Source organism: Cyclopterus lumpus, chromosome 4, assembly GCF_009769545.1.
Source record: "Cyclopterus lumpus isolate fCycLum1 chromosome 4, fCycLum1.pri, whole genome shotgun sequence".
Classification (NCBI taxonomy): Eukaryota; Metazoa; Chordata; class Actinopteri; order Perciformes; family Cyclopteridae; genus Cyclopterus; species Cyclopterus lumpus.
In genome coordinates, this window is record NC_046969.1 from 4,499,217 (window position 1) to 4,523,263 (window position 24,047).

The window sequence follows — 24,047 nt, forward strand, 5'->3', positions numbered from 1 at the left end:
TTTCTGTTCTCCAACATTCCATTTACCAAACACATTCATGCTCCCAGAGTATGAACCCTTTATCAGGTTGTATGAACACAGCAGCATCTCACAGCTGTCAGCAGTTCATTCATTAGGATTGTCAATACAACTAACAATGTGTTCTCACTGAGCTGCATTGAGTCTGTGAGTGTTTCTTAAGAGCTTTTCTCCTTACTGACTGGACACAATGTGAATAACTGGCTGTAACAGCTAGGGTGCTCACACACTGTATGTACTACTCTCTCGGCGTGTGTGTGTGTGTGTGTGTGTGTGTGTGTGTGTGTGTGTGTGTGTGTGTGTGTTTGTTTGTGTGTGCTTGCTTGTACAGCTATCTTTGTGAGGACCAATTTGAGCTTTAGACCTGCAGAGAGTGACATGTTGGCCCGTCCTCATTTTGGAGCAGAACTTCAAAGGCCTGTTTGAGGATTGAGACTTGGTTTAATGTTCAGGTTAGAATTAGGGTTAGGGTAAAGGGGGTTAAGGTAAAGAGGGTTAAAGTAAAAGGGGTTAAGGTAAAGAGGGTTAGGGTAAAGGAGCTTAGGGCAAAGGGTGTTAGGGTACAGGGGGTTAGGGTAAAGACAGTTAGGTTAAAGAGGCTGCGGGTAAAGAGAGTTAGGGTAAAGGAGCTGAGGGCAAAAGATGTTAGAGTAACGGGTGTTAGGGTTACGAGTGTTAGGGTAACAGGTGTTAGTGTACAAGGTGTTAGGGTAAAAGTGGTTAAGGTAAGGGTCAGGGGGAAGCATTCAGCTGTGATGGTTAGGATTAGTGTATGAGGCTAGGAAATGCATCTTATATTAAACCGGACAAAGTATTTCACCATCTTATATTAAACCGGACTAAGTATTTTACCATCTTTTATTAAACCGGACTAAATATTTTACCATCTTGTATTAAACCGGACTTAGTATTTCACCATGCCAGATTGATCATCTGGTCGATAGTGCTACAGGCTCACTGAGAATGACACTAGACTCGATAGCCCCACTGAAGAAGAAGACAGTGAGGCAAAGGAGGTTTGCTCCCTGGTCAGGGGCGTCTCTAGACCCCCTGGGGGCCCTAGGCAAGAAGGACCATGGGACAAAAACATAATTCCAAATACAAATTAGCACCAGTTTAGACAGACTAAACTGACAGCAGAATTGATTTGATGCTGGTATCAGTTTTAACATTTGACAACAAATGCTTTATTCTGGGAGAAAATATCATTGGCGTTGGCAGCAAAGGACTAACTTATTGTGTGGCTATGAATGTGTTTAGAAGAAAATGGCTGAATTTACTTTACACGGAATCTGCGGAGTGTCTGCTGTCTTATGCGACGCTGTTTCATTGTGTAGCATAATGCTACGTAGCGTTAGCCACCAAAATGCACCAATCGGTTGACGAAATTCTGCGATATGCATTTTGATATTTGGTAATTCATTTAGTTAGTGTTTGGAGCTTATATATTCTTGTAGCCCAGGTTCTGCTGTTTAATTTGATGGCTATATTTGTTTGTGATCAGTGTTCGTATGAAGCTTATCTGTTACAAATGTTTTGATTTGCACCCGGGCTCAAGAGGCTCATGTGCAGTAAACTTATTTGGTGCCTGGTGGATGACGTTTGGGATAAAGTAGCCGGCTGGCTGGCAGCACTACTTGTTCATAATGTAACACACATAGCTTCCACATTCCCACTTGCCACTGTCACGTTTTTTCTTTTCATCCTCTTCTTGTTTTTTTTTTCGTTTCGTGTGCCCAGAGTGATATGTTCGCTTCATTTTTTCATTTAGTTTGTTTGTGTTTGACCGGCACCGCACGTCGATGCCGGCTAGTAAGGGGGCCCCATTAGGGAGATTCCATTCCAGATTTCATCATCTTTATTAAACCTAACTAAGTATCTAATCCTCTTTTATTAAACATAACTAAGTATTTCATCATCTTTTATCAAACCTAACTATTTCATATTCTTTATTAAACCTAACTAAGTATTATATAATAATAATGATAATAATAATAATAATAATAATAATGCATTTAATTTATATAGCGCTTTTCAAGGTACTCAAAGAAACTTTACATAACATATTTAAAACTTCCTAAAAACTATACAATAAAAATAACTAAAATTACAATAAAAACAATAAATAAAAAAACTAAGAACATAGAGCACACAATCACACATTAACAGGTTTTGATTTGTGATTTGAATATGGAAAGGTCAGTGCAGTCTTGGATTGAGTTTTGTATTTTATTAAACCTAACTAAGTATTTCATCATCTTTATTAAACCTAACTAAGTATTTTACCATCTTTTATTAAGCCTAACAAAGTATTTCATGATTTTTATTAAACATAACTAAGTATTTCATCATCTTTATTAAACATAACTAAGTATTTCATCATCTTTATTAAACCTAACTAAGTATTTTACCATCTTTTATTAAAGCTAACCAATTATTTCATAATTTTTATTAAACCTAACTAAGTATGTCATTATCTTTATTAAACCTAACTAAGTATGTTACCATCTTTATTAAACCTAACAAAGTATTTCATCATCTTTATTAAACCTAACGAAGTACTTAACCATCTTTTCCTGAACTTAAATAAGTAGTTGTGTTGCCTAAGTTAACTGAGTTGTTTCCTGTGAATGTGGTTTTGAAAAGACTGTAAGCATGTAACAAGCGGGAAATCACACTTGTTGCTGGTTTTAATAGGAAACAAACACAGATATCATAAGAACCGTGAGGACACATTGCTCCAGAGTTGTTGTTTGTTAAGGAACCAGACGGGATATTTGCAAACTGAAGACGCGGTTGCAAAGACAGCATCAGTGTGTTGCAGGAATTCTGCTTCAGCACCAGACAATGCAATGATGTGAAGAGCACAAACATACATAACTCAAAATAGATGTTGAAGACCCAGAGATAAAGAGATCCTTTTATTACATCCCTTCTTGTTTTTAAAACCTGGTCCCTACAGAAAATTATCTAGAGGCAATTTATTAAAGCCACAAAACAACTCTTTTCATAAGTAAATACACCTCGTTGTGTCAGAAAAGTTCCCCTTTCATGTTAAGACTCGTGAGCTCTAAAATAAAGACTTGGTTGGGTTTCGGCTCACCTGTCTGCCTCGTCCCTGCCACCCTGTTTCTCAGACAGCTCCTGGTCGAGGGAGGAGGAGGTGCTCCCCTCGCGGCTGACCCCGCTGTTGCGTCCCGGGCTGTTCTCCGCCGACGCCCTCCCCCCTCCCCCCCCTCCGCCCGCAAGTCGGGGGTTGGCGGTGTCGGTGTGCTGCTTCAGGGTCTGCAGCTTGGCCAGGGGGATGATGTCACAGGCCTGGGGCCGGTGCCACACCGTGCGCTGGGTGGAGGCGTTGTAGTAGTAGAAGCGCGAGGTGTTTGGGTCGAACAGCTCCCACCACTGGTTGTCGCCGGTCCGCTTGATGCAGACGCCCTGCGGGGGGTCCCACACGCACTCGCCCGTCAGCAGGTTGGCGTACATGCGCTCCCGTGTGCGCGGCTCGATGATCTCCACCCACTCCAACCTGCAGGGTGACAGGTCACTGTTTTCAATTTAAATACCATCTGGAAGACATCCATTGTAGTTATAGATTTTTTTATCTGCATTTCCCACAAATCAGCAACAGATATCGTCACGTTCACGCTACAGATCATTAGTTACTATTAGCAATGCCTTCTAAAACCATGGAGCCAAATTCATTCACATTTACATTATGAATTATATCTTCATGCATTAAGTGTGCTAGAGCTCAAACTGTTCATTAAGTGTAGTTCATTATTATGATCAGGGGTCATAATAAGTGAAAACAAAGAAGTTCACTTTTTTTTACTTGCACTATATTCTAAAAATAAACCAGTGGCGGCTGGCCAATAGAGGGCCACAGGGCCTGGCCCCACCCACCTTGAGCCACAAAAAAAACTAAACAAAAAAAGTATAAAGAAATTATAATAATAATATTAATTATATTTATAAATTATACAAATTGTCAATATTTGTCATTTGGAGATACGGAATATACCCAGTAATATTTGTAAAATAGGATATCTGCACAAGATATATGCTTTTCCTGCACTTCCTGCACGGCATGTCTGCATGTCTCAGTTGCTGCTGGGCCCGAATCATTTTGGCCCAGAAGAGACGGATCTAAGAAGCAGTTTAGCCAATTAGATTCAGCTTTAGGCCAAAGTCATCTGGCCCAAAAGCTGTGCGATCTCGTCAGGCGTTTTCTTTTCTTCTTTTTTTTTTAACGACATGACGTTTCATGTCGTTTAAAAAAATTTATCAAACACGCATTTCACGCAGGAGTGCACGCACGTCTCTTCCAAGAAGACTCAACCCGGTAAAATCAACGGGGACAGATCCAGCAGGGACAGTTATGGGAGTAAGCGATATGAAGCACTTGTTGGAAGAATTAAGAAAACATGAGAACATCAGGACACACGTGATAACTCCGTCAAGCAGCCATATTGGGCAAAGTGAACAGGTGGAGGTGAAGAAACACAATGAGGAGGTGGATAAAAACAGGCACACTTTAACCCTAACAAGGTTCATAGTGGCATCTTAATAGATAAACATGTTTTATTAGATTTGATATATATGTGATTTATATTATACAATATTTATATTTTATTATAATAAATGTATGGTATATATATTGCATATTTACATTAGATGGTATTTATATATCATATTATACTGAATATTATTGCATGATATATTTATATATATATATATTAATACACTGAATTGTGTGAATAAGATGTCCTTATTATGTCAGTGTTGGAATAAATGTTAAATATTTAACTACAAAGTAAAAATGCGTGTTTGATGGCCCTACCAAAAGAGAGGATGCAGTGGTTGATGGTGTCAAAGGCTGCACTGAGGTCTAGTAGGATGAATATGTTGAGGGAGAGGAGGATGGAGTAGTTGATGGTGTCAAAGACTGCACTGAGGTCCAGTAGGATGATGTTGAGGAAGAGGAGGATGGAGTGGTTGATGGTCTCAAAGGCTGCACTAAGGTCCAGTAGCATGAGGATGTTGAGGGAGAGGAGGATGGAGTGGTTGATGGTGTCAAAGACTGCACTGAGGTCCAGTAGGATGAGGATGTTGAGGGAGAGGAGGATGGAGTGGTTGATGGTGTCAAAGACTGCACTGAGGTCCAGTAGGATGATGTTGAGGAAGAGGAGGATGGAGTGGTTGATGGTGTCAAAGGCTGCACTGAGGTCCAGTAGGATGAGGATGTTGAGGGAGAGGAGGATGGAGTGGTTGATGGTGTCAAAGGCTGCACTGAGGTCCAGTAGAATGAGGATGTTGAGGGAAAGGGCATCAGAGGAGAGAAGGAGGTCATTAGTGACTTTGATTAGGGTGGTGTTAGTGCTGTGGGGAGATCTGAATCCATTGAAATGGTTCATACAGTTGGTTGGAGTCCAGGTAGGTTTTGACTTGGTTGGCAACGGTGAGTTCAAATATTTTAGAGAGAAAAGGTCGATTGGAGATGGGTCGGTAGTTGTTGAGGCTGTCAGGATCCAGGCCAGGTTTTATGAGGATCGGCGTGACTGAGGCGAGTTTAAGAGGGGCGGAGCCAGTAGACAGGGAGGAGTTGATGACAGAGAGGAGGAGCGGGTTTAGGCCGGGAGACAGGCCATATTTAAGGTGGATGGGATGGGGTCCAGGTCGCAGGTTGGAGTCTTTATGTGGGAGAGTGACCGGTCGGTTAGTGGGGGATTAACAGATCCAGGGTCGGGGTTGCCGGGCTTGGAGTGGCCAGTTGATTGTAGATGGGCTTAATTTTGTTTTTGTAGAAAGATTGGAAGGAGTTGCATTTCTCAGTGCTGTGCTGCAAGTTAGCCGCGAGCAGGCTGCTACCCAGCTTGTTGAGGTGAATACCATCGTTCCTAAGAGAGGAAGAACGGTCTCAGAACAGTCAACAGCTGTTTAAGACGTGTACAAGATTTTTTAAATCTTTGTCAACTCAGAATGTTGGAGGGTGGAGTCGTTGATTCCCACATGAACAATAGTTCGCTGAACGGTGGTCGGGAGTACGAGCAGTCATCATTTTATCCACTTTTTTTTGTGAGATCAGTGACATTTGACCTCCAAATTCTAATCAGTTCATCCTTGAGTCAAAGTGTCTGTTTTGCAAAATGTGAGGGGAATTCCCACAAAGAGAAAGAGCGTTCATGAGAATGGACCGGACACAAAAACATAGTGACGACTGTCGTCGGTGAGGAGGCAGCGTATTGAATGGTGACCCCGTTATCATGATGTGCGTCGTGTCGCTACAGTCTTGCCAATACACAGCCCTAAGTATGACGTCAGTCATCTTCCAACACCGGCAGAAAAAAATCAGCTCCAGTGCTTGCACCAATCACACTCATTCTCTTCAATCAGAGGATCGGTGGTTCGATTCCCTGGCTCCGCTAGTCCATGATGATGTGTCCTTGGGCAAGACACTTAACCCTAAATAACCACAAATGTGTAAGTGTTTTATGAATGTTAGTTAGTCCTGATGGGCAGGTGGCACCTTGCATGGTAGCTCCTCCCATCAGTGTATGAATGGGTGAATAATGACATGTAGTGTTAAAGAGCTTTGAGTGGTTATTAGACTAGAAAAGAGATAAACAAGTACAGTCCATTTGCTGTCAAATGCCTTCATAATAAATCACCTCTGGCCAGATCCTCCTCAAATAGAATAAACATCAATAACCCTCGCACCACTTTCACTTTATATACACTTATATACACTGTATATACTTTGTTTTTTCTTCTTCATTTTCTTCATTATTTAATTTTCTTAAATATAATATGTCCTGCTCTGCTATTTTATTTCATTGTATATATTGTAACCTTGTTTACTGCTGCTACAAACTCATTTCCACCTGGGGATGAATAAAGTAATCTATCTATCTATCTATCTATCTATCAGACTGGTACATACAGTAACGACACAGTTGGCACTGTCACTGTGTGCATGCAAGAGACCGTTCTTCTTGATGCTCGTGAAAATATAAAAATGCATGGCTTCTGGTGCTGCAGAATGTTTTCCCTTGGAGAGACTCTCATATCTCTGCATATTTGACCGTCACTTGTTTCAGCCGAGTGGCTGAATGTAACGGTGATACATATTTTGTTCAGCAGCAACAGATAAAAGTGCTCAGCAGGTTGTAAATTAGCTTCATTACAAAACAGCAAAGGTATTATGAATCAAAAAAGATAGAAGCCCAGACCTAGCAGTCCTTTTTTATATACGCCCACATACACACACACACACACACACACACACTGGAAACACACATTCAGTATATAAATACGCACTTGAACAGCAAGTTCAAGTTGGCGGATATGAGGTAGATGGATAAGTGTTGGCAGGCGGAGAGTGGGCGCATGTCGGTCCAGCTGAGTTTACATAACAGAGGATGAGGTGGTGCTTGACTTTGGAGGAATGTCCAAGAAGTGGCACAAACTGTGGTTAATTGTCACAAAAGTGCTACACATGGTTCATGTGGTGGTGAAAGTAATGTGGAACAATGAAGACAGGTTCAGGTTTTGTCCTGTGGAGAATTGTGCAGAATGAGCTTATGTAGACATTAGAGCATTTAAAATACCAAAAGACAATGCTGGCAGCAAATTGAATAAAGCAGTTTAAATAGTTCAATAGGTTAGCTGAGCAGCGCCATGTGGTTCTGTTTAAAAGGTCCATGACCATAAGAGCAGCATTCTCCTGCTGCATCGCCGGACTGGTTGCATTTCCTGAAGCGCAGCTCAAGTCGGTTTGAACGCGGCCTTACTCCAGATAGCGACAATATCTGGCCACTTATCTGACAAACGCAGGCTTCATTGAGATCCACAGACACTGACAGGCCCTACTGAACACACACACACACACACACACACGCGCGCGCGCACACACACTACAGCTGCTGAGCGGTGACCGAGGTGTGGCTGAAGGGTGAATCTAATGATCCACTGGGACCTGAGCGGCTCTGACAGCCCGGCTTAACGGGTACATCCTCTCTCCTTCAGACCACAGCCTGGACAGCTGACATACCGCAGAAAAAGTGCAACCGCAGCCGGACAACTCAATACCCATAATGCACTGGATCCTTTAAGACTAAATTATGTAAATTGCATGTCCCTATTAATATTCCTATAAAATGAAATACCCAAATGCCTGAGGACGAACTTGTGACAACCATGTTTTTTTTGGTTTTATTGGCAGTTTCTTGCCGATTTCCAGACTATTTCATCCCCCTGTAGCGAGCTCTGCTCCTGAAGCCCCGCCAAGCATTGGGACAGCCACAGATAGCACTAGCTGCTGTGTGCGCTTGTGTGCGAGGAGGCAGGGAAGAAGATGGGAGAAAGAAATGGCTGTCGCAGCGAATGCTCGTCAAGCTGAGCAGAACGGGACGGTTTAAATAGAGAGATCCAGAGCGGAGATAGTAGGATTAATTGGCCATAATTGCTCGACGTGTTGGTGTTCCAAGTGACCCAGTTTAGCTAGTGACCCTCCTCCCGGAGCCTGCAGAGACGGGGCTCTGGGCGCTGGTAGCGTTACACTCTGAAAGATACTCATGGGGACTGGAAAACTCGAAAGGGGAGGGAAGGAGAAGCAGGGCTTTAAAATCTATACTTCTATATTGAGGAAACAACAACTTTCAACCACTGCTTTAAAGACATATGATGCCCTTGTTACAGACATTTTGGTATTTTGATGATGCAGTCATGAAGCTTTACAGGAAGTAGGGGGGTAGGAAAAAGGGAAGGGGCCATTAGCCGCTCACTTTACCTCCCCGGCCCAATTTGGCATTGCGGCTATTGAGTGACTAGTATTTTGATGTTCTTGTCTATCAGGAAACTAGATGTTCTTGTCTATCAGGAAACTAGAATCCTGCTACACTGTAAGTGTTTGAGTTCATTCATTCAATCTTTATTGAACACAAAGAAACAAAAGTTCTGTTTAACCTGGCGTCAAAGCTTCTGACAAGTAAAGCCAATGCTTAAACTTAAACCCACATTATCTCTACTGACCACCAGGGGGTGACTCCTCTGGTTGTATAGAAGTCTATAGAAAATGACTACTTCTTGATTTATTCCCTGAGTAAACATTGTAAACATGAGTTTATGGTCTCAATCTCTAGTTTCAAGTCTTCTTCAATACAGCATGATGTTCATTAAGTAAATGATGGTCCATTTAGAGTCAAACAGAGCATAAAGCAGGGGATGCTTTAGGGAGGGGCTACAAGGTGATTGACTGTTCACTGATTGTAAAAAACAAGATGGCGACAGCCAAAATGGCGAACTCAAGGTTTCAAAACAGCAGTACACAAACCGATGGGTCACCATGACTACGTCACTTCTTATATACAGTATGCAGTCTATATCTTGAACCAACCCCCTCTCACTCCCAACGCGCTACATAACATAGCTTGGTCCGTGTTCCATGGCGGCGATCCTTTAGCATGTGTATGCGACGCGTCTATCTGAGGCATTAGAGTCAGAGACACAGACGTAGTGTGAAGAGCGAGATGGTCCACACAAGGTTGGTTGGAGGTGTCAAACAAACACCTCCTGGACACTTCTGTTCGTGCCCCTTGGGAATCTGAACGTAAACGATGACAACCACACTCTTTTTACTCAACATAAGCGTGGTGTTGCCTATTTTGAGAAAAACCCGACATAAATACAAGACTGGAAACACACCAGAACGCAGCCCCACCCGCCCCCATCACCCTGTGTGACTCCCCCGTCAATGCTGTGGAGTCTTTCCTCTTCCTGGGCTCCATCATAATCCAGGACCTCAAATGGGAGCTGAACATCAGCTCCATCACTAAGAAGGCGCAGCAGAGGATGTTCTTCCTGAGGCAGCTGAAGAAATTCAACCTGCCAAAGACAATGATGGTGCACTTCTACACTTCCATCATTGAGTCCATCCTCTGCTCCTCCATCATTGAGTCCATCCTCTGCTCCTCCATCACCGTCTGGTACTGCAGCCACTAACAAGGATCAGGGCAGACTTCAGCACATCATCCGCTCTGCTGCGAGGTGATTGGCTGCAATCGCTTCAAGGACGCTGAAGAGCAAGAAAGATTGTAGCTGATTCTCTCACCCTGGACAGACTGTTTGAGTCCCTTCATCTGGCAGGAAGATGCGGTCCATCAGGACCTCAGTATCAGGCAGTCGGGCTCATGAACAAAGCCCGGGTCCCCCACTGACTCTCATTAACAGAGCCTGGGTCCCCCACTGACCCTCATGAACAGAACCCGGGTCCCCCACTGACCCTCATGAACAGAGCCTTGGTCCTCCACTGACCCTCATCGACAGAGCCCGGGTCCCCCACTGACCCTCACGAACAGAGCCCGGGTCCCCCACTGACCCTCATGAAAAGAGCTGACTGTCATCCCCAGGACAAGTTCCTACCGGACACTCCCCTGCACATCACTTACTTCTTCACTTTAAATACACTTGTCACTTTAAGCTTACACTTACATTACACTGTTTAAAGTACTTGTGGCAGCGGGGCGTGGTTAGGCTCAGCTGCAGAGGGGACAGAGGGTGTGGTTCAGGGAACGGTGCCGGGATGAGGTGTAACCAGCCTCAGCTGGGGTCAATCTGTGTGTGTGTCTCTTCCCGATAAAAACAGTAGCGACTGAGGAACGGGAAGGCAGGGAGCAGATGCTGGCGGAGCAGAGAACCGGAGCGTTCGGGAAGCGAAAACCCGACCAGCAAAAAGTAGAAATAATAAAAAACGTTAAGAGCAAAATCCTGTGTGTTGCTCTCCTTTGTGCCTGCCCGAGACTCACAGGGACTCGTTACAGTACTGTTATCTGTTTGTCTGTGCACTTTATTTCATATTTTATATTCTACTGTAAATTTAATGTTTCAATTCTTGCACTGTGTTGATTGTTTAATGTTATTGTCCAATATTGCACCACCCGCCATGACAAATTCCTTGTATGTGAAAACATACTTGCCAATAAAAGCTTCTGATTCTGATGGTACACACAATTTCCTGGACCAAATCACCGAATATCAACATCTCAAAAACCCAGATACTGACATCTCACTTTGTGCTGCCTCACTAGAATCAACCTCCAGCTGTGTGCACTGCGCTGGGCTAAAACTACCACACAGAAATATACATAAAGAATACAAGACATTTGTACCAGTTAAAAGAACAATCAGATGACAAACTGTGAGGGAAACTGTTTCCATCATTGTTTTTGAGTGATATGATGGATGCCAACATGACACATTTAATGCACCACCAAAAGCAGCAAATGTCAAGTTCATTCATCTTGCCTTCCATTTCAAAAGAACATCACATGGCACTACTTTGCTCTTGTCCATCAAACAAGACGCTGCACAAACATGCTAATTTTAGATGAACCACAGCTCTGTCAAACATCCACACCACCTGCTGTGTGTCCCCCCCCCCCATTCTCTGATCTGGATCTCGGCGCGTCCTGCTGATTGGACATGTGTCCTGCTGATTGGACATGTGTCCTGCTGATTGGACATGTGTCCTGCGGTGTTCAGGGTTGTCGGCCTGAGGTTCCTCTGGGGGGCTCAGTCTGAGACCCACACATGCAAACATTCAGCTCCCTCCATGAACCCCTTCAGCTTTGATGACCCCCTGTGAGAATCAGTCTGTCTTCAGTCAGTGCGCTTTATCTCAGTCAGCTGAAGGAAGCCCAGTGCATCATGGGTTAGTCATGCAAAAAATTCCTGTCTCAGTTGTTTACAGGATAAAGGGCTTTTTCTGTGTCCAATGTCAAACTAGAAAAAGCAAAAATGCATTTAAAATTGTATTCGGGTTGTATTCAGACAGAACTTTGGTTTGAGATCACAATAAATTGGACCCACGGTGGTACCTCCACTGCTACATCCCAGAACAGTAAAAAGCTAAAATTAGGCTATAAAAGAACCCCACCACGGTCACATGACCTCACATCGCCACAACTAGTGACAACTAAACCTTTTTTAAAGATAGTTGGGTGTTTACTGATGTATTTTGCATCGAACAAATCTCTTCAGTTTGTGTATTACAGACATCTAACCAAAATCACATTCAAACGAACACTGTAGTCTACAGTGTGGAGCTGCAACAAATGACTTTCCTGGTTACATGCATAGCATCTTTTCTAAATGAACCTGTCTCCACAGGAAGTTAGGTTTTAGGTCAACCTGTGTCAGGCGCTGATGAGCACTGACCAAGCTGCCTTAATCCAAGCATTGGGAGTTCGGATGAGGGGCTTGGACAAGGACAGAACAGATGAGGACAGGAGGGAGACAGAAAGGTCAGTCTAATTAACCTCCCATTCAAAAAAAGAAAAAACAGTAAATGATTGAAGTTAAACTTCTAAAAATGAGAAAACCTTTATTTGAAATGGGCTCCTAAGAAAAGCCTCACTGTTCTTCAGATCTACTTCTGTTTTAATTTGTAGTGAGTGTAAACTTCCTCCATGTTTACCTGGTGTCTTATTATGTATATTTTATAGTACACACTTAATTCTAACACCCATGGACGTTACTACCTTAGAAACATACACCAGCCTAATGTACACTGTCTGTACTGTAGCATATGAATATCATTTGTGGACATCCTGTATGTGTCGCTCTAAAGCCTTAATGACTTCCTTGGGATTGATTCCTCTCCGTCCTCACCCTCCATCAAATAAACTAAAGAGTCTGCATTTCCTGCAGCAGAGACGTCGTCGTAATCCGCACAAGGGTTGGCGGCGCGTGGCGTCATCGCCATAAGGAAGTGCTTCTCTCGGCTCCACACTCACACGTCTGTGTATTGGCGGCGACGTCACCTACTGATTCTAAATAGTTTTGCGCTGCAGGAAGCTCCTGCTGTGCTTAACCTCCAGAGATTCTTTGGAACAGGCAGCTTGACGCTCCCTCACCGCTAAAATAAAAAGGCTATGCTACTGAAAAGCTATTTGATTCAGAAAACAGAGACACTCCCACCTACGACTACTACTGCCCATCACTGCATATCACGATATGCAATATCTAGTCTCATATGAGGGTATCTTGTGCAGTCAAATAAACTCAACCGAAGTAAAAAAGAAAAAGCCTTCTGCATTGCAGAGCCTCGGCAAACGTCGCAGATTCTTCTTGATGGTCTGAGGACCACCCAGAATAGTTTTCTTATTTAGTCATTTTCATCTATATAACCCCTTTTATAGAAGAAAACCAACCCCAAAACTTTGATTGTTGTGGGTTGATGTTGTACAACATCATCAGGAACCCTGGGCGGGTTCTAGATGAAACCTTCAGAACATGGAAGTGGCCTCAGTAGCTCCACCTGGGTGGATTCTAGAAGAAATCCACTGAATATAAAAGGGTTCTCTGGAGCACCCCTATGTCAGTTCTATATGAAACCCAAGGAACATGGCGCTACTGAGAACCCTTTTAGTGTATGTGTGTAACCCTTTAAGGGTGCCAACAAGAACTTGTGGGTCCTTAGAGGGTGGAACGTTTCTGGATAGAATATCCAAGAGAGTTCAGGGTGGAAACAATTACACCATATACGTGTTGGGGGTTCTGGGTGCAAGCTTTCACAGATGGTTCTAGGTACAACCTTTTATGTCGAGGCTGTAGGTAGAACCCTCTGAAAGGGAGCCTTTATTAATGGTTCTAAGAGGAACCAAAACAGGTTATGTTATGTTAGCACCTATACTTCTCAGAGTATTCGGTTCCAGAACATGGTTGGGGCAGCAGAACAATCTGATTACTGGTCTGCTGATATACAGTAACCAGATCAATACAATGTATTTAAACATGCTTTCCTCAGTGCTTTAAACATGCTGAATGTATATTGAAATGAAGCATGTGAAAGGTGACATTTGGTGCCTATAATCAAGAACTTTCCAGCTTTGACCTAAATACGCTGACACTCAGCAGGATGACAGTGAGCATCCAGGGATTCTAGCATTGATGGGAGGCAGATGTGATGACACTGTAGGTGAATAGTTCATCTAGTATGTCTTTGAATTACTAAGTTACTGTTTATAACTTTACTATCCAATCTTACTTGGACTTGGAATATAATATAATACAATATTGTACTACACTAACAGCCGGTTGGAGCCTTTTATCATCGTTAAAGGAATGCTGGTTCCGACTCCGACTGCCAGGAACCTCGGAGTGACGCTCGACAGTCAACTCTCCCTGACTGCCAACATTACCGCAATAACACGCTCCTGTAGTTACATGCTGTACAACATCAGGAGAATACGACCCCTTCTCACTCAGAAGGCGGCACAGGTTCTGGTCCAGGCTCTGGTCATCTCACCAGCTGGGACTATTGCAACTCCCTCCTGGCAGGTCTACCTGCTAATGCCATTCGACCTCTACAGCTCATCCAGAATGCAGCTGCTCGACTGGTCTTCAACCTACCGAAATTTACCCACACTACTCCGCTCCTCCGCGACCTTCACTGGTTACCGGTGGCCGCCCGCATCCGCTTCAAAACATTGGTACTTGCGTACCGTGCTGCGAACAGATCGGGTCCGGTCTACATCCAGGACATGTTAAAACCGTACACCCCAGCCCGTTCACTTCGCTCGGCTTCTGCCAATCGGCTTGTAGCTCCTTCACTTCGAGCTAAACACTCAACAAAATCACGACTGTTTGCTGTGCTGGCTCCTCATTGGTGGAACAAGCTCCCCATTGACATCAGGACAGCAGAAAGTCTCTACATCTTCCGTCGCAAACTAAAAACACATCTTTTTCGACTATACCTTGAATAGGTAGCACTTAAATGCCGTAGTAGCACTTAAATGTCCCTTACCGATAGCACTTTGTTGTTTAGCACTTTAGTAGCCACTTAAATGGCACTTACGGATAGTACTCTGTAGTTTAACGTTATTGAGAAATTGTACTTGCTTGATTCTTGTTGTTCTGAGTTTGGACTCATGGTTTAATGCACTTATTGTAAGTCGCTTTGGATAAAAGCGTCAGCTAATGACATGTAATGTAATGTAATGTAATAATTAACGCCTTTAACGCACTACTTCACTTTGTTGCGACAGATGCTCCGTCACTTCAGGATGTAGTTTCAGATGAAATGTTCACAGCTTGGCACAGTGGGAGTTCTGTGTTTGCACCGCCGCCTTCGTGCTGCAGTCTCAATGGAGCGAGTGCAAGGAGTTCCTCCTGAGCCACCTTGTTTTTCTCTCAGTTTCAAACACATTCGTTTCGTACGCATAAACATCATTTCTTATTTCTGGTTAACAGAACCCATATTAGCACAGGTTCTATGTGTATTATTATCAGTTTTGGTTCCCCTGTGTGTTAATGAATTATGGGTCCAATTCAACTTCACCTACAACCGCTGGATTCTCACCATGTTCCAAGATCACGGCAGAATCACAGGATCGCACGTTAATCCATCTTGTGAGTCTTCAAGTAATGCTGTTGTGTCCAGTAACCCAGAGCATCGGACCAATCGGTGTCCTGTGAGGAGCTGCTGGCAGCCAAGGGCGTGGCTCCGGTGTGTGTGAAGTGACTTTTTGTTCTAAACAACAGTGGCTCCCGAAAGAGTTTTTTAGATCCCTTGACAACATTTTAACATATTAAAGATATCTATAAATAATTTGTTATCAATGCTGCCGAAAAAGATGTGACATCATCGTTGGTGTAATCAGTTGTTGACATTTTGAAATAGCTACACATATATTGAAATGTAAATGTTTGACTTTTGCTGACATTATTCAATCATATCATATTAAGGTCCCAATATTATGGACAGTGCTCATAAAGCAGGTAGAAAGGGCATTTTAGCATAGCAGTTTGGGTACCTCAGCTGTAAATAGAAGACCATTCCTGTTAGAGTGGCCAGCAAGGCCCAGTAAGATCACTGGAAAACCTCATTCTGTCCATACAGCTGTGTAGTATTGTATGTATAGTGTGTGTAGAGCAGCAATACGTGGATTAAAACAATGAAAAGGAAATGTCATTGACATGTTGTCTTGTCCTATGTGGTAACCTTATTACTCTCATCCCGGGGAAATTGGAAGATGACAATGAACAAAAATGACTCACTCTGTATCCAAATATAAATAAACAATACAAATAAAAAGAATTGAGTCCTTTCTGTCCAATATAGCAGCGTTGGAAGCCTCTGATTTGCTAATACCCATTGTACAATAATGTATAGTCCTTCTAATCTTGTTGTTATGTTCTCCCTGCTGCACCTCCACACAGACAGCCCACACCTTTTATTTAGATTCCAGATAAAGAAGAAATGAACAACCATTTATTATGTAAATAAGAAGGAATGATGCGCCGGGGAACACCTCTTCCTTGATCCGCGAAGAAAGAGGTAGGCAACGCAAGGTCCTCCGGGAAAACAGAAATATTGCACATGCACGCAATACCCTGTAATGTATGTACAGTGTAGTACATTAGCATTCCTTCCTGTGGCCATCACGTGAGGGCACTCTCTCTCCTCAGAGACGGACAATGCATTTGTAATGTGGCTCGCTCCATCTGGGAGAAGGCAAGGTTTTCAGTTCATGTGCTGTGCGAAGGCTTTCCGTGTAGACGATGGTCTCCTGCTTCTGCCCCTCTCTGACTATGCTAGCAATGGCTGACACGTGTGATGGATGAGAGGGGCTCTGCCTCTCGGCATGCCCCCAACCCCTCATATCACATGTCAGAGTCATGTCTCCAGGACCCGTTAGGGGAACCCTAGGGGGACCACGTGAGGTGGAATTCATCCGTCTCTAGTGCTTCTCCGTTGCATTTGGCTGTTTGGATAGCTGTCCAATCGGCCCGATGCAGTATGTATGAAGTGGCTCAGAGGGAAATGGAGTAATAGAGGGAAGACACCTGACTGACACAACACCAGGTTTGTGTTGGCAAGAATCTGGCCATAGGATATGTAATGTGAAACAGGGGTTACGATTCAATGTATTGCGATATGCAAGGCGGTATACTGCGATTTTATGAAGTCTAAATATAGGAAAACTATCATAGTATAAAGAACACACAGTCAATTGCGTAAAATCTGAGTAAAAAAAGAATAAGTGGATAGTTCTTAGCAATTCATTCTTGAGTATTTGCGCCAAATATGAAGAAGTTCCCTCAAGGTGTTCTTTAGATGTTACGAGATTGGGACAGACCAATAGAACACATAATGCCTCCAGCCTGAAAAATCACTTGTGATTACTTTGTCATTATTTTATATTTTCTGTAACATCAAATGCTTATAGTTCATTACAACATGGGTCATATTTTGTCCGTAACCTCAAACAGCTCTGAGAATGCAGCTTTAACACACAAACCATAGACTTCTATACAACCAGCTTCTATATAACCAGAGGAGTCACCCCTGGTGGACATCAGAGAGAATGCAGCTTTAACACATGAAGCACATACTTCTATACAACCAGAGGAGTCACCCCCTGGTGGTCACTAGAGAGAATGCAGCTTTAACACATGAAGCATAGACTTCTTTACAACCAGAGGAGTCGCCCTCTGGTCGTCACTAGAGAGAATGCAGTTTTAACACATGAAGCACAGACTTCTATACAACCAGAGGAGTCACCCCTGGTGGTCAGTAGAGAGAATGCAGCTTTGTTTACATACAAGTTTCATACAGCCATGTCGGGTTTTCCTTTTTTTTCTTCACAAAATAATCAAAAAGTGAATTGATAAAAGTACCAGTATCACTAAAATCCTACAACAATATCGATCTGTAGTTGTAACACTGAATACATCAGTTCGGCTAAAATGTCTAACGGTGGAAAAACCAGACCACCACTGACATCCCCTAAAATATTTTTTTGTATCCCTGTTCTCATGGAATTAAGCGTGAATTCAGGAAGGCAGAAACAAATACAGGTTATCGTAAATGCAACACTATTCCAACAAATAGGAAATACATGATTATTCGCCTGTATACTCAGAATGAGCTCCACAAACATGTCCGGTCAGTATGGAAGAGAAAGTACTACTGCGTCTCCTGGGACCTCTTCGGTGAGCAGTGTAGGCTCCTGTGTGTCTCTTGGCTTCAGTCCTAGCTCATTACGCCGGTGGAGTGTCTCTAATGGCAGCCAGTGACTCATCTCATGAGCAGAGGGATAAGAAATAGAGGGTAGGATTTTGTTCATGGCGATACTAGTCCTGTAGTTGATCTGTGCTGCGTATCAGTTCCTTATGATTACATTGAACAGAACAACAAACATGAATAGATTTACTGCTGAGCTTGTTGCTCTCAGACTCAAAATCTACAACAATTTGCAAAATATGGTGCAAATCAGGTTCAATAAAAATGATTTCAGCTTGTTTATAGCAATTTGCTATCAGCAGCCTGCGAGCTCTGTATCAGGTGGCAAACTCTAGTTCTGCTGAGTGAAGGCAAGTGTCTTAAACCTTGCATTCTCTCTTCTGACCACCAGGTGGCGACTCCTCTGGTCGTATAGAAGTCTATGCTTCATGTGTTAAAGCTGCATTCTCTCTTCTGACCACCAGGGGCCGACTCCTCTGGTTGTATAGAAGTCTATGCTTCATGTGTTTAAGCTTCATTCTCTCTACTGACCACCAGGGGGGCGACTCCTCTGGTTGTATAAGAAGTCTATGCTTCATGTGTTTAAGCTCATTCTCTCTACTGACCACCAGGGGGGCGACTCCTCTGGTTGTATAGAAGTCTATGCTTCATGTGTTAAAGCTGCATTCTCTCTTTGGACCAACAAGGGGCGACTCCTCTGGTTGTATAGATGCCTATGCTTCATATGTTAACGCTGCATTCTCTTTACTGACCACCAGGGGGCGACTCCTCTGTTTGTATAGAAGGCTATGCTTCATATGTTAAAACTGCATTCTCTCTACTGACCACTAGGGGGCGACTCCTCTGGTTGTATAGAAGTATATGCTTCACTCTTCTGTTTTCTGACGAGACATAACGGAGCACACCAACAGTAGGAGATGGTTCCAATGCCAATGCAACCTTTTATTCCTCTTCATTTCTTTGCGCAACGAGCAATGGAACACATACCGTTAGCTGCTCTTAGCCCAGAGTGTTGATGTTGCTGTCTAAAATTAAAAAACTTCAGTGGTGGCAGATTGGATCCGCCGTAGCAAATTTTTCATCCTGCTACGTTGATTTGCATAGAAACATCCGTGCTCCTCCTATTCTATTTCTATGGTATGAAATAACCAGATTATTCTGAACAGTGACATATGTCAGAATATAAAACATGTGTTCCTTATGTAGGTCTATTTGAGAAAAAGTAGTGAAAGCTATGGCACAATGTAGGGTTTGAAACATCCCAACAGATAGAGTGATGGATACGTTTCAGCAGTAGTATTTCTTTTATACATTCCAAATAATGCCTTCCAAATAATTTAAAAGATGATATTTTGACAATAAAATGAAACACAGATTCTTTAAAACTCAAAACTGTTGTTTCATAAGTATAAATAACTTATTTGGGCCTCTTGTTATATTTAACATATCAGTATTGTTCCCTCTGTGTTGCTGCTGTACCAGAGGTTCATCTATTTTGCCCTCATGCTCTCTCTGCTCTGCTAAGCAGCATTCAGAGTGTGATTCTAATCAAGATGAAATAATCTGTGTGAGAGTATGTGTGTGTTGCTCTGAGTGGTGGGACGGTGTGTTATCTGATTTCCACTTGTTGGTGGGGAGCACTCCTTGTCATTTTACAGTTAAAGCTGCTATTATCATTGGTATATTATAAACAATGTATTAATAGTGGAGCATTTAGCAGCTAAAGAGGCATTTTCTTCTCATAGGTTGGTGGAGACCAAATCAGAGATAAAATGAGAGTACATTTTTGTCAATCATGACCTGATGCAGCTTGTAAATTAAGCATGAAGAGGGGACTATTTTCTCACGAATCAAAAGCAACCTGCTATATTCTTGCTACATAGCTCCTCTTTTTCTTTTTAACTCCACTTACTAAAAGTTCTTTAATAATAATACAAAATGTCTGTACATGTAGTCAAATATAATGTTACTTTGTCCATATGGCCTCTTGACAAAGGGCATGGAATTAACTTAAATAGCACATGGCCAGCGTTCCCGTCAACACCTCCAAGGTGTCAGCAGCAGGCTAATACGGGTTTGCGATTAACAGTTGTCAGGTTGCCATTGGCAATAATTGTGAGAAATTGTCAACCAAGTATTTGGTTTTGATTGCCATCAGTGGTAACCATGCACTTTTCCACATGGAAAAAAAAACGAGAGCAAACAGCAAAAAAAAATATATATTTAAAGTATTTGATTCAAAAGTGATATTTAAATATTGTTGTTTTAAATATTAAACAAAATATCGCTGTCACAGTCAGAACCAGAACCGGACCACGCTGCATGTGGAATTAAGAAATTGTCAGACACACAGAAAATGGATCAGGAGTAGCTGAGAAAAACATTACCAGCCGCCTGCCAGCCAAGGAGCCTCCAGCTGGTCACAGCACTTTTAGAAGGCTCCCACTTTCAGTATTGCACACCCAATGCCTCCAATGATCTCTAACAAGGAGTTTCACAACAACACAATGGAGTTGTAGCAATGTCACTATGTTCTCACAGTTCCACAACGTGGTCTCTGACGGGAGAATGTGGGCACCTGTCCCCAAACTCTGAACCGTGCATACCAACTTTTTGGAGACAAAAAAATTTACGACACAGATGCTGAGGTGGGGAATTGAAGCCAGATTGTAGAAATTAAATGTGAGAGGCATCATTAAACGTATAATGATGCCTCTCACATTTAATTTCACTTCATGTCACATACCAATCGTAGTTTTTATATAGTTTGTGAGTAACATCCCTGCAGTAAACACGACTGTATTCATTTTTAGTTTATTCCATAGGGACAGATACAGCACACTGCACACAGACGAACTAAAAACAGCTATCTGATGTGTCAGCTCAGAGGAGTCACACCTCCTCCAGTCACCTGCACGTAAGGATTGTGTTAATTAGTCGAGAAATAAAGCCGGTCCATAGCCTCATTATCAGTCCTCATCATAATGTCATTAAAAATAGAATGAACAACACCTATGAACCTTCCTTTTGTTAAATGATATCCAGGTGGTGGGTCACACTGATTTCGGACATCATTTTTAAAGAAATCAGTGTGACTGCTATAGACATATAAACACTGCTGATGAGACTTGTGATGTGTGATGCTGCACTGTGAGGAATGGAAGAATTAGGAGCGAAGGAGGTTCTCTGTAAGGAAGCACTGATTAGCAGGCTCACTTCTATCGATCAATGCTCCACGATGTAGACGGCGTAGACGTCCCCCTCTCTGCCTCCGTTCTCCCTCATCATTTCTCTTACCCTCTCTCTCTTGTCGCCAGGCTCTCGGTAACGTGTTCTTCCCTCTGCTCTCTTTGCCATGAATCTGCTGTGCTTCCAAAACACACACAAGTACACATCTGTGACTGGCAGCAGTGGCTGACCTTTGACTCCGGTGCTCCAGTGGTGAGGGTGGGGGAGGGGAGGCGTAAAATGGTAGAGGGGTGGTAGGGAGTCCCATTTATCCCGTGGAGAGTGAGAAGGATGTCCTCCATGTCCTCTGACCCAAAAGAGGCTCCTCCCCCACCACCTCCTCTGGTACACTTTAAAGTGTACCGAAGCATCGATCCCTCCAGCTTTAACCTTTTAATTGGGGGGCGTGGGGCTTAAAAGGTTAACCACCCCCACGCGTAAAAACACGACAAGTAATTAAGGCAATAGTTCAACATTCAGAAATGCCCTTATTCTGTTTCTTTTTAAGAGGGAGATGTTTCAGATTCATATTACCAATGTCGTTTAGAACAGAGTTGGAGTTAGCCTAGCTTAACATAAAGGCAGGAAGCAGTGAAACAGCTAGCCTGGCTCTGTCTAAAGTACAAACACCTACAGCTCACTACAAGGATTTAAGTGAAACTATGTTCTGCTACAAGTCAAGCTTTTTCAATCCAAAATCTGTCCACCAAATGTGTCTACAGTTCACCAAACACAAGAAACAACACCATAAAAAGCAGACAGGCAGGTAGTAAAAACAAATGTATGTACAAAGGTCATATAGAATTTAGCACGGCACTTGTGTAATTTACAATAACGGTGGCAGATTTAACATTTTGTTGGCTGACGTGAGTTTACCAGCTCTAGCTAGCCACAAAACTGGAACTCAGTCTGACTTGTTTTGAAAGGAGAAGGTTGTAAAAGACTGAAAGTTATAGTGCGGAACAGGACTTTTCCTAACATCACTGTCCAACCCCTCGAACTAATAAAGTGTTACCTCTGTAGCTAGTAAGCTAGTTAGCTGGGCATGCTAACGTTAGAGCAGACAAACAAGTTTTCATCTCAATCAATCATCAATTTTAAACAGATTACCAAATATTGTCAAAAGCAAATATAAATGAACACGTGTTTCCATCTACTATTGTTCTTTGAATAATAGGAGGGCTCATCGAGATAAATAGCTAATGGTGCTAATTCTCTAGTCAGATGCCATAAACAACTAAAAAGGACCACTTTTCATTTTTTTACAAAGGATAAAAAATGTAAGAACCCTCCAAACTCTTGGTGCAGTTTCCACCTGTCTCACTGGCCCGTTCTAAACTGTAGAGCAGCACCAAGAAATGACCAGTAGTCACCCATCCAAACAGATTGGGTCGACACTGACTGTCTTATGGAAAGCCCATAGTGGCATTAAAAGCCTCTATTTTCACACGATTGATGTTAAGAACACAGCTGCTGCAAAACAGATGGATTACCATCAGGAAAAACGCTGTCAAAAATGCTGTTAAATGGCGTAACAAGCTGCACTGGTGGGGGTCCATTGTCAGATCGGATCCCCCGACCAGCTCAGCACACACCACTTAGACACATCAGACAGGAGCATCCATTGATGAACCACATGAGTCTCAGTGTTCGTCGGCTCACTGGAAACCGGCCTTCTGTTCCGTCTGCAGCGTCAGAGAGAGAGAGACAGACAGACAGACACACAGAGACAGACAGACAGACAGACAGACAGAGACAGACAGACAGACAGAGAAAGACAGAGACAGAGAGAAAGAGAGAAAAAGACAGAGAGAGAACTAAGTCAACTAAGAATCCTCCTAGGTGAAGGAAAAACAAACAGCCCACCTTGTTGCACCATGTCCTATCGTGCCACAGCCTGAGGGACAGTGAGTGACCAAGACACACACACAAACACACACACACACACTTTCTTTCAATGTAATTATTTTGGTCATATTATTATTATTATCCATATGAATTGTATATTTGTTGTGTTGCTATGTCTTGGTGCTTTGGCAATATTGTTGTTGCAACATCCATGCCAATTGAATTGAGAGAGAGAGAGAGAGAGAGAGAGACATACAGACAGACAGAGAGAGACAGAGACAGAGAGAGAGAATCAGACATACAAACATAGAGAGAGAGAGAGACAGACAGACAGACAGAGACAGAGAGACAGACAGACAGACATAGAGAGAGAGAGACAGACAGACAGACAGAGACAGAGAGACAGACAGAGAGAGAGACAGAAAGAGAGAGAGAGAGAGAGAGAGACTACCAAGTGTGCTGGATTATGATCTTGCTCAGAGGAGCTGTCTATCACATACTGATCAATGCTGTTGTTGATCGTAACCACGGGCAACAAGAGATGTCAAGGTAAATCTTCCAGTGGGAGTTTGAACAGAGTATATTTTAAAGACATGGATGAGACAAAACAGACATAACTCTTTTGTTTTAAACGGGCATAATGAAATTGAACTCTATATTTTTAAATGCACTACAACTCAATATCTAACTCAATGTGCGAGGCCATGTACAGGCCATGTACAGATGTCTGACAAATACAGGGAACACATACAATCTAGTGTGTGAATAAAAATTAAAATGCGGTTGGTTTTTAATGTTTAATCTTTAATGTTCTTCGTCTGTTGTGCAGAATTACACAGTTACCAAGTCATACATTATTTTTAAAAAAGAAACCAAGATGAATTTCTTTGATAATTTCTTTGACAAAAAATGGAAAACACTGGAATCT

The 24,047-nt window shown here is 42.7% G+C and overlaps 1 protein-coding gene across 1 annotated transcript in view; it reads right to left on the reverse strand.

The window, feature by feature from the left end:
• Positions 1 to 24,047, reverse strand: part of arhgap39 (Rho GTPase activating protein 39) — a 70,165-nt gene that overhangs the window by 22,909 nt on the left and 23,209 nt on the right. The window contains exon 2 of the mRNA XM_034531566.1: positions 3,122 to 3,544. Within this exon, the coding sequence (XP_034387457.1) occupies positions 3,122 to 3,544 (423 nt within the window). The remainder of the gene's footprint in view (positions 1 to 3,121; positions 3,545 to 24,047) is intronic.